The sequence below is a fragment of the Thalassophryne amazonica genome, chromosome 5 (assembly GCF_902500255.1).
Source record: "Thalassophryne amazonica chromosome 5, fThaAma1.1, whole genome shotgun sequence".
NCBI lineage: Eukaryota > Metazoa > Chordata > Actinopteri > Batrachoidiformes > Batrachoididae > Thalassophryne > Thalassophryne amazonica.
In genome coordinates, this window is record NC_047107.1 from 22909242 (window position 1) to 22924638 (window position 15397).

The window sequence follows — 15397 nt, forward strand, 5'->3', positions numbered from 1 at the left end:
CAGGAAAGCACGCTTCTTAAAGAAACAGGGATCCAGCACACATGGACTTCAAACTGTAAAATATTCATCAAACTGAACAGATCACCAGAACAAGCAAAAGTCATGGCAATAAGGAACATCGAGGAGCTGGACAAATATGAACAATAGGTATGAGGACTCAAACACATCACAGCACCATGATGCAGACTGGAGCAACCCACTCATCCACATCATCTACACCCGGAGACAAGAGAGACATAATGACTAAGGATAATGATCCGTTTATTTCTGCCCAGGAGCTCTGTCTAGATACATTTAATTATAATAACTCTAACCACCCCTTCGAATCTGAAAATGATCCTGATACCTTTTTCAGTGAGAATATTGTGAGACAGTGCAAATATTTTACAGAAGAACAATTCAAAAATTATAAAATCAATGATGAAGATTTTTCAATTATACATTTCAACAGCAGAAGTCTTTCTCGTAATCTGTCCACTATTAATGATTGTTTGAAAACATCCAAAAAACATTTTTCAGTTATTGCAATTTCAGAAACATGGTTAAATGAGGATAATAAAGATCTGGTATATCTTGATGGTTATGAATTGTTCCTGGTTAATAGGCAGACGAGAAGGAGCGGAGGCGTTGCATTGTTTGTAAGGTCAGATTATAACTGTAAACTCATTAACACCATGTCATTTACAGTGGACAACATCATGGAATGCGTTACCATAGAAATTACATCTATAAACTCCAAAAACAGTTGTTAGTTGCATTTACAGAGCTCCTGGGACAAATATTGACACCTTTGAAGACATTATCTTAGGAATGTACAACAAAATCAACAGAAATAAGCATTTATTTGTCTGTGGAGATTTCAATATAGATTTTTTAAACCCTCACAATCATCCACAAATTACCTCATTTATAAACACCTTGTACTGTTTAGGACTGTTTCCAACCATCATTCATCCTAGCAGAATAACTATGGATACAACAACTCTCATTGACAATATTTTAACTAACGTTATATCCGGTAATCTTAGTGGGGGACTACTGGTCAGTGATATCAGTGATCACTTGCCAGTTTTCTCAGTCTTTGCATTGGAGGGTTGTTGTAAGTATCGAAGCAATATCAAATTCACGAGTAGAAAAGTAACACCTGAAACAATTGATAATTTAAGGGAGGATTTATCAAGTCAGAATTGGTGAGATGTTTTTGTTGATGATGTTGACAGGTCATATGATGCTTTCATTTCCATTTTTTCCAGTTTGTATAATAAACACTGTCCATTTGTTGACAAAATATATAGAAATCAATATAGCAACAAACCATGGATAACTAAGGGGCTTCAGAGGGCATGTAAAAAGAAAAACGTACTATATAAACAATTCATAAAACTACGAACTAAGGAAGCTGAAAGTAAGTATAAAACATATAAGAATAAGTTAATCAATATCATGAGACTCAGTAAAAAAATATATTCTAATGAGTTACTTGTCAAAAATAGAAATAACATCAAAAACACATGGGACATATTAAATGAAATAGTAAAAAAGAATAGAGTAACTAGAGATTATCCATTTTTTCAGAGTAACAACTACATCACGATTGATAACGATGAGTCTATTGCTGAACACTTTAATGAATACTTCGTTAATGTGGGTAAAAATCTTGCCAGTAAAATTGACTCATCAACTAATAACTTCTGGGTAAATAATTCAACGTTTAACAAACTGTTTCAATGTTCATTGGTGGTACTCATGAAAGGGAAATACTTGATCTGGTTCATGGTTCAAAAAGTAAGAAATCGACTGATTTTAATAATTTGGATATGGCTTTATTAAAAAAAGTTATTGATTGTATAGTAAAACCGTTCAATTATATTTGCAATATGTCACTAAGTACTGGTAAATTTCCTTCTCAAATGAAAATAACCAAAGTACTTCCTCTGTTTAAAACTGGTGACAAACACACATTTTCTAATTATAGACCTATATCACTCCTGCCACAATTTTCCAAAATTTTGGAAAAAATATTTGCTAAAAGATTAAATGATTATTTACTGAAGCATAACATCATTTGTGAAGAACAATATGGATTCAGAAGGTCTCGAACTACATCACATGCTTTGATGGACTTTGTGGAAAGTATAGCAACTGCAATTGATAATAAACAATACACAATAGGTGTTTTTTTTTTATTTACAGAAAGCATTTGACACAATTAACCATGGAATACTATTAATTAAACTGCAGAAATATGGAATCAGAGGTCTGGAATATGAATGGATAGCTAGTTATTTACAAGGCAGATTTCAGTATGTTCAATTCAGTAATACAAATTCTGAACTCAGGGATGTCACATGTGGGGTGCCGCAGGGCTCAGTGCTGGGTCCTTTGTTGTTTATAATCTATATAAATGATATAAGTTGGGTGTCGAGTTCACTGAGATGTGTCCTTTTTGCGGATGATACAACTGTGTTCTGTAGCGGTGAAAATCTTGAACAGCTTCTGGACATAGTGGAGAAAGAACTGGAAAAATTTAAGGTTTGGTTTGACGCTAATAAGTTGTCACTCAACCTTGGGAAAACTAAATGTATTATATTTGGAAATAAACAGGCACCCAAATGTAAAAATTTAACTATAAACAATAAGGAAATTGAGTTAGTAACAGAGAATAAATTTTTAGGTGTTATAATTGATAATAAACTTAGCTGGAAACCACATATAAATTATGTGAAATCAAAATTGTCAAAAACTATAGCCATTTTGTATAAAGCCAAAGACCTACTGCCGCAAGAAGTGTTACTTACTTTATATCATTCTCTGATGGTACCATATATGACATATTGTGTTGAGTCATGGGGAAACACTTACAAATCAAATACCAATCCAATATTCCTTTTGCAAAAACGAGCCATACGAATCATCTGCAATAAACAATATCGTGAACCAACTCATTCTCTATTTGTGTCTTTAAATTTATTAAAATTCATAGATTTGGTCGATTAATTACAATTCAAACTTTATTTTGAGCGAAAAAATCAAGCCTTACCGAGACATGTCCAGAGTCTGTTCCGATTGAGGGAATCCAGATATAGTTTAAGAGGTTGTGCAATTTTTATGAAACCACCAGTAAGAACAAATGTAAAGGGTTTTTGTGTGTCTGTGGTTGGGGTGAGGAAATGGAACAAATGTTCAGCAGAGGTTAAAATGAGTAGTACCTTAGTAAGATTTAAGAAACTACTCAAAAAGAACATTATGTCTAAGTATCATAAAGAAGCAAATATAATTTGATTTATATGGAATGTTCAATTTATAAGTGGCACTTATTGTATATTTGAATGTGTGGGTATGTATATGCGTATGTAGATAGATATGGGTAGATGTATATGTATATAAGTGACTGTGTATATGTATGTATATATTTATGTTTGTAAAGTATATACGTATGTATATAGGTATATATGGCACAGCCCAAGCAGAGGGTCACCCCCAAGAGCCTGGTCTGCTTGAGGTTCCTTCCTTATAGGGAGTTTTTCCTCACCACAGTTGCCTAGTGCTTGCTCTGGGGGTTGGTAAAGTTAGTCCTTACTGGCGTAAAGTGACTTTCTTGTGATCTGGTACTATATAAATATAATTATAAGTGAATAGTATATTGATGTGTATGTCTGTGTGTCGACATGTAGTAGTGAATTTGTATTTATGTAAATATGACTGATTAGAATTGTTGGACTTGTACTAGCAGGGTGGGCGCTAATAAGCTTTGCTTCAGCCCACACCCTTTCGGACTCACTAGTTTTGTCTGTGTTTGTTTGTGGAATTGTTCATTTTTTTCTATTTGAATATTTTGTGTGCTGAATAAAAAAAACTATCAAACTATCAAATTCTTTGGTTATGCAAACCGATTGTTTCAGCAGCTGTCCGAGTGGCTGGTCTCAGACGATCTTGGAGGTGAACATGCTGGATGTGGAGGTTCTGGGCTGGTGTGGTTACACGTGGTCTGCGGTTGTGAGGCTGGTTGGATGTACTGCCAAATTCTCTGAACCACCTTTGGAGACGGCTTATGGTAGAGAAATGAACATTCAATACACGAGCAACAGCTCTGGTTGACATTCCTGCTGTCAGCATGCCAATTGCACGCTCCCTCAAATCTTGCGACATCTGTGGCATTGTGCTGTGTGATTAAACTGCACCTTTCAGAGTGGCCTTTTATTGTGGGCAGTCTAAGGCACATCTGTGCACTAATCATGGTGTCTAATCAGCATCTTGATATGGCACACCTGTGAGGTGGGATGGATTATCTCAGCAAAGGAGAAGTGCTCACTATCACAGATTTAGACTGGTTTGTGAACAATATTTGAGGGAAATGGTGATATTGTGTATGTGGACAAAGTTTTAGATCTTTGAGTTCATCTCATACAAAATGGGAGCAAAACCAAAAGTGTTGCATTTACATTTTTGTTGAGTGTACATGCATCAAACACTTTAGTGCTTATATGGAAAGAGTGTAGAATATGAGTTTCACTTTCTGAAATATTTGACAAAACAATTAAATGGAAAAATGAACTTTTTCAAAATATTCTATATTTCTGAAGTGAATACACTTGCTTTTTAAATTTTGTAAAACAACAAAAAAAAACCTCAGGGATGTGTCAATGCATGCATTTTGATGTGATGTCCTAAAAATTGAAAACATGCAAACATCCAAAGGTGTGCTCACTTTTCATAGGCAGTTTTTCAGTCATCTCAAGATGACATTATTGACATGATCATCTCCAGCAAGCAGGTTATACTGACATCAACGTCAGCTTGTTAGTAACTGACAAAATAACTTGGGGACAGATTTGAGCTTGCATCAAATTATTACCAAATTATTTTATGCCATTGATATGAAAATATAGCAAAAAAAAAAAAGCAAATGTATCCTTTCATATGAACTTTTAATTCTCAAGATTTGAAATGTGAAAAAAATAAGATACACAAACAGTGATTCACACTTCAAAATGGGTAGCATGGGCCAGTTTCTCCCTATCATGGGCCCTTCTCAGACATCAATGGGCCTATGCAAAGTGGAATAAAATAAAATAAATAATTCAAGATTTGTAAAAAAGAAAAAAGTTTATTGTAAGAGCTACAACTTGAACCAATTTAACTTGATTCATTTGAAGCAACAGGTGCAGAAGTTAAAAATGACAAATTTCATATTTTAGTATTTTGTTACATTTCATGTCATCTGATGTTATGCAGAGGTCATAAATAATGTTTCAAAGGTTAAATACACATTAATACTGGCTAGACATAAAATTTGCTCCTGCATATAGTAGCTTCAATATAGATCCAAGCTCCATCCGGCACCAGAGCACAGTGAGAAAGTGTTTTTTCATTAAACACTTCTGAATTGAATTACATCACCTATCATTCACCTTACATGAATTTATTGACACACCAGGCCGCCTTCAATATTTTGTCAGTTTTAAGTTTGTGTGATTTTTTCTTTTTTTTTTTTTTGCAAATGAGGGCACTGCATAAATCCTCACTCTGTAGAGATTTAAAATCACCATAGGCAATGTTGCAATGATCCAACTGAAATAATACACTAATTCATATTAACTGTTAACTGTGAAATTAGTTTGTCTGCCGGAACCTGCATGCAGCGGACTGATTTCATAAGAGGGCAGTAATGTGGATCGTTACACTTTTGCTTTTTGAGTTCATATTTTGACACAAAATGGTAATTTAACCAATTCCATTAATTATTTCAAACTTTCTGGATTGCTGTGCATTGAGGAGGCAAAACCCACCTCCAGCAAAAAGCAGGAGACAGAGGGACAGAAGCAACATGACTCGCAGAAATGTTGGTGACTTATGGAAACACACACACATGTAAAGGGCGAAATATCGAGGCAAGCAAAATGATCATGTTTATCTTTATACAGTATATTGAACAATAAATTGATATCGTAATGATCTTGAAAGGCCTATAGACAACTACTGTTCCAGACTACAACCCCTGGCAAAAATTATGGAATTACCGGCCTTGGAGGATGTTCATTCAGTTGTTTAATTTTGTAGAAAAAAAGCAGATCACAGACATGACATAAAACTAAAGTCATTTCAAATGGCAACTTTCTGGCTTTAAGAAACACTATAAGAAATCAGGAAAAAAATTGTGGCAGTCAGTAACGGTTACTTTTTTAGACCAAGCAGAGGGAAAAAAATATTGAATCACTCAATTCTGAGGAAAAAATTAAGGAATCATGAAAAACAAAAGAACGCTCCAACATATCACTATTTTGTTGCACCACCTCTGGCTTTTATAACAGCTTGCAGTCTCTGAGGCATGGACTTAATGAGAGACAAACAGTACTCTTCATCAATCTGGCTCCAACTTTCATTGATTGCTGTTGCCAGATCAGCTTTGCAGGTTAGAGCCTTGTCATGGACCATTTTCTTCAACTTCCACCAAAGATTTTCAATTGGATTAAGATCCGGACTATTTGCAGGCCATGACATTGACCCTATGTGTCTTTTTGCAAGGAATGTTTTCACAGTTTTTGCTCTATGGCAAGATGCATTATCATCTTGACAAATGATTTCATCATCCCCAAACATCCTTTCAATTGATGGGATAAGAAAAGTGTTCAAAATATCAATGTAAACTTGTGCATTTATTGATGATGTAATGACAGCCATCTCCCCAGTGCCTTTACCTGACATGCAGCCCCATATCATCAATGACTGTGGAAATTTACATGTTCTCTTCAGGCAGTCATCTTTATAAATCTCATTGGAACGGCACCAAACAAAAGTTCCAGCATCATCACCTTGCCCAATGCAGATTCGAGATTCATCACTGAATATGACTTTCATCCAGTCATCCACAGTCCACGACTGCTTTTCCTTAGCCCATTGTAACCTTGTTTTTTCTGTTTAGGTGTTAATGATGGCTTTCGTTTAGCTTTTCTGTATGTAAATCCCATTTCCTTTAGGCGGTTTCTTACAGTTCGGTCACAGACGTTGACTCCAGTTTCCTCCCATTCGTTCCTCATTTGTTTTGTTGTGCATTTTTGATTTTTGAGACATATTGCTTTAAGTTTTCTGTCTTGACGCTTTGATGTCTTCCTTGGTCTACCAGTATGTTTGCCTTTAACAACCTTCCCATGTTGTTTGTATTTGGTCCAGAGTTTAGACACAGCTGACTGTGAACAGCCAACATCTTTTGCAACACTGCGTGATGACTTACCCTCTTTTAAGAGTTTGATAATCTCTCCTTTGTTTCAATTGACATCTCTCGTGTTGGAGCCATGATTCATGTCAGTCCACTTGGTGCAACAGCTCTCCAAGGTGTGATCACTCCTTTTTAGATGCAGACTAACGAGCAGATCTGATTTGATGCAGGTGTTAGTTTTGGGGATGAAAATTTACAGGGTGATTCCATAATTTATTCCTCAATTGAGTGAGTCCATATTTTTTTCCCTCTGCTTGGTCTAAAAAAGTAACCGTTACTGACTGCCACAATTTTTTTTCCTGATTTCTTATAGTGTTTCTTAAAGCCAGAAAGTTGCCATTTGAAATGACTTTAGTTTTGTGTCATGTCTGTGATCTGCTTTTTTCTACAAAATTAAACAACTGAATGAACATCCTCTGAGGCCGGTGATTCCATAATTTTTGCCAGGGGTTGTATAAGTTAGAGTTTTTTATTTATTTATTTATTTTTTAAACTAGTTTGGGAGGTCCAGCAACATATTTGTATATGGCCTAAAGATGGCACCCCTCAAACGCATGACAAGCTAATCCTGAATACTGAAAAAAGTACTGTCATTCACACTCCGGAGCAGAAGGTGGTCACATAACCACATAACAGCAGATCAGCTCAGTCAGGTATGTTCAGCTAATCAACAGATGCCTGAAAAACAGAACATACCTGATGTTGTTCATTATGTGCAGTTAAGGCAAGGAACAATAGAAAATGTGCCATATTTTAGGTCCTGATGATCAGGATTGCTAAACACTGAGATAAGCTAAAGTGAGGCTAATATCACAAAAGTTTTACAAAAACATTTTCAGATGTTTCATAATATTGTGCATTTTTTTTTTTTTACCTCATCTCCAGTACGATTCTCTGATCAGTCAGACAAGAAGCCATTTACTAAAGTTGTTTGTTCTTCAAACAATAACAATCAGCACATTAGCTTCTGCTTGCTGATGCAGTGTTTATGTTATATATAAGTAATACACTGATTAAATTATTTTTGCTTGTTGTTCTACAGAGAGGTAGCGCCACGTTTCAAAACTAAAGGCAAGTTACAAACCGGTGGGCTTTTTTTTCCCCTCCATGATATATTTTGGAAAGATGTGCCTACTACACCAATGTGACAAAGTCTGTCAAACTGTTGTATATGGCTTATTAATTTATATAAGTATGTAATATAAATTGCAATTTGGTAAACAATCAGCTGTACTAATAACTACACTTTGTATGGTTTGATTTAATTTTGAGGCAGAAACAGAAAAGGACGAGTCAGAAAAAACAAAATTGCTTTAAACCTTGGTTTCTGTATGTATGTGTGTAAGTATGTGTAAAAACTAGATTTACATTAGGCCATGATGAATAAAGACACCATTGAAACTCAAAGTAATATATTTGTTTTTTGTTTGTTTTTTTACCTAGGTTTGCCACGTCAGAGCTCACAGACAGTCATGACCTTCTAGGTAACGAAAACTCTAAACCTTTAAAATCATGCAAATGATGACAATCATGACAAAAAACTCCTGTAACAGTGGAATGTGCCATTCATTTCCAAAGTAAACACTTTGTTGATCCGGGACGTCGTCTGACTACCACAGAAATGGCAGAAGAGTTTGACATCAGCACTTTTTCGGCATGAAAAGACGTGCGGAGGGATTCGTGCGTCGGGACGGAGGCACAGGGCACAGAACAAAAAGTAACGCCGTGATGAAGCCTCACAGGACATGCTGTAGCATGTCCAGCTCGTCCACAATTTCTCGGATAGTCACATGACTGAAAAGCCACCGAAAGCCGTGCAAGCCACACCGAGCGGCTCCGTGGCGAATTTCTCCGCTCCTCTTTCCATTACAAAAACTCCTGTAACAGTGGAATGTGCCGAAAAAGTGCTATGTCCATCTGTCTTGCCATTTCTCTGGTAGTCAGACGACGTCCCGGATCAACAAAGTGTTCACTTTGGAAATGATCTGGTCGTTTGAGCCTGTCGATCGCCGCTCGGTGCGCGGCGCTCCATCCGCCGCTGTGGGCCGTCTTTAATCCAGTTGTAATTGTCCTTAATCTGTGTGATCCCCATAAGATCTTCACCGAAAGCCATCTGAATTTTCCAAATGGTTTCCACCTGGCTGTCTCTCACACTTTCTGAAAAAATTTTGATGAAGCAAAACGGCAGTCGATCAGCCAATTTCCTGAGAATGAAAATCCGACGAGGGGGCTGGACCACTCCTCCCACAAGGCGTGCTCACAGGCGAATGACGCAACCGACAGGCGTGAAAAAACTCACATGCGCACGAAAGTTCAAGCTTGGCTGATGCAATGACACGTGATTCAAATCCATATAGTTTTTGCAAAAAATAAAAAGGTCCGTTACTTTTCTAACAGACCTCGTATCTGTCGCTGAGATAGATGATGACTGGAGTGCAGTCTGAAGCAGAAACAAAGTGTTAATCCATGAACTTAGAAATTAGACCACAGACTAAATCCAACAAAAACAAAAATAACCCGGAAACGTTCACCACAGAAGTAAAAACCCAGATCACTGAAAGCTGTTTCTGCTTTTACAGTGGCTGGCATCCAGCTTAATGACCCATTATCACTACCTTCTGCTCCTAAGTGTAAATTAAGGATTCAGTATACAAGAGCAGCTTCTTTCACATATAGACTGTGCCATCTTGTGGCCATAGATAATAACGCAGTACTCTTCCATATATAAATAACTTCAGAATATAATTCGCAGCAGCTTCCTAACTAGAAAAAAAACATATATATTATAGAGTCTGGAAAATATGGCACATGTCATCCATCACTGCCAAGATCATATCCTGAACACAGACACTGTAAACATTTTGGAACAAATCAAATGAGGAAATGCACCCTTCATTGAACCACAACTCATGCATACAAGGAAGAAAGAAAAATGGGGTTTCCCTAACTCTACCTGGTAATGAACAGCCATATTCCGCTAAATGAGGCACCAAAGAGGAAAACTTAGAAGCCAGAGTGAGTGGAAAAACATATTTGCCTTACAATTGAGCCACAGTACTGCGCACAACAATGGAGGCATAGCAAAAGCACATGAACAGCGGGAGTGCTGGGTAGCAGTGGCATAACAGGGTGATTACTGTGCATCTTGGAGCATAGGCCAAGGCTGTTTAACACATCACTCTACACAGATACATGGTTAACATCTGTGCAGCCCGAACACAACTAGTAGGCTACCCACCAAACGGGGTTACTAATGGAATATGAGCAGACAGCGTGCTGGCTGTGGGGTCCCAGGATGTTATAGCAGCTAAGTGTTGTCCTGGTCATTCATTGGCAGCACAGAAGGAAAGGAGAAGAACAAGGTTTGGAGTAGCAGAAAGAATACAGAGTACATTTATAAAAAAAAAAATGTAAGACAATTTCAGGTTGCAGGTCAAGACTGTGTACATAAACATCATATTTCAGAGACGCAAGCATAAGTGGTTTATTTCTAATTAACAGAGTTGCTTAGCTGTCATTTATTTTGAAAATGCTAATGAAGGTATGAATCTTTCCATCCATTCCAATTAGAACAAGTTCATTTATATTTGGTAATTTAATTGGTTGTCATTTCTGTAATTGAGCCTCAATCCAGACCATGCTAATTATCTTCATAACAAGCTGAGAAGAAGCTCATTAGCTTGTTATAAAACACGGGCCTTTCGCTAGCCGTCACCACTCAGCTCAACTTGTTTACTTTGCTTCTCATTAGAGAAATACTACACTCCTGATAGTTCATGTTTCAAATACTTAGAAATTCTGGAATTTAAATGGTTCACACCAGGGAATTACAGCAAGTATATTTCATACATGCACATGAAGCAACGGGGGAAAGAAAAAAACAAAAACAAAAACAGGTACCTATGGGGAGTCTGTTCTTCTTGTTGGCAGGAGTGCTAGCAGGGGACAGCTGAGGGGTGTTGGAAGGAGTCAGCTCCAGGCTGTTGCTTTTCACAGTTCGTGACTGAGGCACGTTGGTCAGCAGGGTCTCCAGAGCCATGTGCTCCTCCTCCCGTAGGTGGTCAACAGCCATCACACTCCGAACAAAGTCCACCTGTTAGAAAACATGAAGACTGTCACTCTGGATCGGATTCAATCCTGAGATGTCAACAGTTATTTTGAAGAGAAGTGTCAGATGCCTTCCTTTGTGCTACACAGTGGCCAAGATCAAGCTTCTATAGTCATGTCCAAAAGTAACTGCACACAGTGGCATTACTTATCATAGCAGAATGAAGTTGAAATCAAGCAGTAAAGATGGGCTGTAGTGTACTGTGTTAGCTTTAATTCAATGGATTTAACAAAAATGTCACACCAACAACATTGGCAGCTTGAGAAAAATTAACTATGCAAGAAACCACCATCAGATCCAGACCACTTTGATGGCAGCATTACAGTTTTGTGCTGTGATAGAAGAAACTCTGCACAGTGCAATTTTTGCCTGTTGTACCACCACTCACACCTTCATAGTGAAGTGACACAGAGATACACACAAAGAAATACAAGAAAACACATCAAATCTAGGCTTGTGTCTGTCATATGCCTTCTGGCAAACTGTAGCTAAGCTTTCACATTATTTAAAATCCTTCTCTATGCCCCTCGACTATACAGCTGCACAAAAGAAAAGCTGTACGAGCACAATTTCTCCTATTACATGCACAAAACCCTATAACTCCTTCAGAGTTGTCTGGGTATCTTGGTAGTTCCACTCACAAGTCTCCCTTCTTACATGGACATTCAGTTTTGAGAACTGACTACTTCAAACAGATTTACTATATAGCACCACACTGTCTGTATTTCTTAGTGATGGATGTAAATAAAATCCAAGACACATTCAGTGACTTGGAAATGTTGGCTCTTCAAATGGAGGAACTATGTATATAAACAAGTCACTGTAATTGTTAAGTGGCTAATGCAATATTTTTTTTAAATATTTGAATTAAAGTGCAAAGTCTAACAAGTTTAACTTCACTGTGGTGATGTACAGAAGCAAAATTGCAAAAAGTGCTTCACTGTCCAATTATATATGGACTTCACAGCATGTAAAATGTGTCGACCAACTATGACAGAAGAAACAAGAGTATTCTGACAGCACAATATCCCCCGCTGGCAAATGCTTGCTACATTCTGATAGCATTTCAAGGACTCGTGAAAGAAGTTGATTTCAGAATGCAAGCACCCACTCATGAAACTGATGGAGTGTAGATTTGTTAATTAAGGGCCCTAACTGTGGTAAGATAGGCCCAAATCAAACAATATGATATGTGTATTACCAACTTATAACAAGGATGTGTACCAAGGTCCCCAAGATTCCTCCTAAAAATGTGAGAGGAGTTGATTTCAGAACTCTTACACCCTTTCTGGGCTGGACATTCATATGGATGGATGGACTAATAAATAATCAAGTCCACCTTAACAGTAATAGTTAATAAATGGTATAACTGTGCAAACTGCACCCTAAGAATTAGGTCAGGTCTGGCAGCATGCACTCGTGTCACTGCATCCACCACACCACGGAACCACTGTGGGTTCAGCCCCACCTCCTGAAACTAGCCATCTGTCTTCCACAGCCAGGTGATATGTGGATATCTTGCTGGTCTTTTACAGTTGTTGGAATCAACAGGTCTGATGCAAGTGTCTGCTGGATCATACATAGAGAAATGCACTACAACCATAATGTTGCAGTTAAAGTTCTCTCACAATGCAAATGGTACACCGCATTCAAGTCTCCCTAAATAACGTATTTATCGGACTAAAAGTTGCATGATTTTTTTGGTGGGAGGTCCTGTGACTTGCATTCTGAAGTGACATATATTTAAAAATACTGCATTAACAACTATGGCCACAAGAAGGCAGTGTTTACACACATGACAAGCTGATCCTGTTTCTCCAATCTCTTATCCTGCACAACAAAGACCCTTGGTTAGATAAGTTTTATTGTGAACAATTTCCTCAACACCAGATGATGTGCAAGTTTTCTTTTCGTGTCCGCTGCTGGCCATCTTTTTGTACAACTCCAACCCCCATCCCAACCTGGTTTACAGCACTTTTCTCACTACCGCTGATGTGCAATATGCAAACAACCCTTTGTGGACAGACACGGTCACACACTTGGATATCACCTGCAATGCGTGTTTTGGTGATTCCTAGCTTTCAAACTCTGAGCACACCTGACTTGATTTATAAGCAGTGGGCAGAACATAGACAGCTGGAAAACATGCAGGCCAGGTGATCTCCACAACCAGGGTTGGTGAACTCTGGTATAAGATTGCAAAGCATAACGTGACCATCAACCCAAATTTTATCACGATAGATTATCATAATTGTTTTTATCACCAAGCTCAACCAGGATGTCTCTGAAAGCTTGCATGTTATCTTTAATGCTGAATAATCATGCCCCCAGACACTCCAACTCCTCACTCAGCTCTTCAAGTGCTACAATCAGATCATTCACTGATTCCACAAAGGTCACAGCATTATCTGCAAATTCTACATCTACCAACCTTACCTCAAACACAGCAACTATGTTGTTGGCCTTACCCAAAACCCAGTTCACGGGAACAATGACCAAATAAACCAAATGAAATGCTTTGGAAAAATCAACACAGGCTACAAAGTAGCACTGCTGGTATTCACGCTTGCATTCAATGAGTACTCAGATGGAGTTGATGGATGACTGCTCCGGTGACTGAGCGACAATTAGCTGGGACTGAATGCTGTTGAGAAAGACCCTTGTAAGTACGTTCAGCGGTGTAACACCTCTCTTGTTGTTGCAATCAGAGTGGTCAAGGTAAATGGTCAGTGGTAAAGGTTGCTCTATAGAAATGCTGATGCATAATCTCTCCCGACATATGTGCAGGTTATTAACAAAGTACTGCTAAAGAGAGGTGTGCCGTATGAACGGCATGTAAAGCCCGTCAGCATGGATTCTGTTTTGAGAAAATTTTGTCACCACAGTAAAAGCACAACGCAGAACATTTACAAATAGCTTCACAGGAGTTTGGTTGCTTTTTTTTTTTTTCCTTCCCTTGTTTTGGCCCACCTTGGCAGTTGACAGACTTTCTGGAATTAATACATTACTGCTAAGAAAATTAAATACAAGTGATTTTGTTCTGCTGAAACTTGCCTTTAGATTCAGAATGTCAATTTTGTCCAAAATATAATGCACGTATTTGAAATTGCATGTAATTCAGACAAAACATTTATTTTTGTTCTGTGTCCCTCCATACAGATTAATTCATAAGCAAAGATAAGAATTTAGTCGCCTCTGTTTTTATAGGGAAAAGGGAACTTCTGATGAAAGAGACAAAATTTTATGAATACGCTTTATTCTGGGGCAGCACATGGGCTTAGTGGTAGTGGTTAGTGTCTCACAGCAGGAAGGTCACGGGATTGATTCCCACCTGTGGCCTTTCTGTGTGGAGCTTGCATGTTCTCTCCGTGTTTGTGTGGGTTCCCTCCACGTGCTCCGGCTTCCTCACACAACCAAACACATGCAGGTTAGGTGAACCGGACACTAACTTGTCCATGGGTGTGTGTATGTGATTGTTTGTCTATATGTGGCCCTACAACAGACTGGCGTCCTGTCCAGGGTGCACCCCGCCTCACACCCTATGACTGCTGGGATAGGCTCAGCCCCTGTAACCCTTAACTGGGGTAAGCAGTAAAGTGAGTGAGTGTGCATTATTGTCCTGTTTCAAATCCCAACACGATTCAAAAGTGATATAACATTTTTGTCAGTTAAGTCAGTTAAGGGCCTACCAGTGCTAACAGTTGACTATGTGAAATATAGACCGCTGTCCTGCTGAGGCCTTCTAGAAGGTTCATTGAAGACATGGGTGGAGTCTCAACAGCTCTTCCTCCAATTACCACATCCAGAAAAGCAGCTACACAACTCTGAACACACAAGCAATAGTAAATTAAGAGAAGCTGGAATGTTGTCATTTATGATGGATTTACTACAAACATCCTATAGGTTACACCCCAAAAGACAGTGCTCAGAGCGTACCTTATCAAATTTCGACAGACTGCTTTTACGCCTTGGGTCTCCATCATCGTCGGCCATGGCCAACTGTTGCAAAAGCTGACCCACCTGTTTCACAACATACAGTGACACGATATCAATAGACACTCCAGTGCAGACTG

The 15397-nt window shown here is 38.2% G+C and overlaps 1 protein-coding gene across 6 annotated transcripts in view; it reads right to left on the minus strand.

Annotated features, from left to right (window-relative positions):
* The window catches only part of gapvd1 (GTPase activating protein and VPS9 domains 1), a 137755-nt gene that overhangs the window by 82114 nt on the left and 40244 nt on the right, over positions 1-15397 (minus strand). For 3 of the 6 annotated variants that reach the window (XM_034169776.1, XM_034169777.1, XM_034169778.1), the window contains exons 5-8: positions 15261-15344; positions 15014-15148; positions 11117-11309; positions 10455-10535 (exon numbers count right to left, since the gene is read on the minus strand). In XM_034169776.1, the coding sequence (XP_034025667.1) occupies positions 10455-10535; positions 11117-11309; positions 15014-15148; positions 15261-15344 (493 nt within the window). The remainder of the gene's footprint in view (positions 1-10454; positions 10536-11116; positions 11310-15013; positions 15149-15260; positions 15345-15397) is intronic. The other 3 variants (XM_034169781.1, XM_034169780.1, XM_034169779.1) reach the window with 1 other exon arrangement.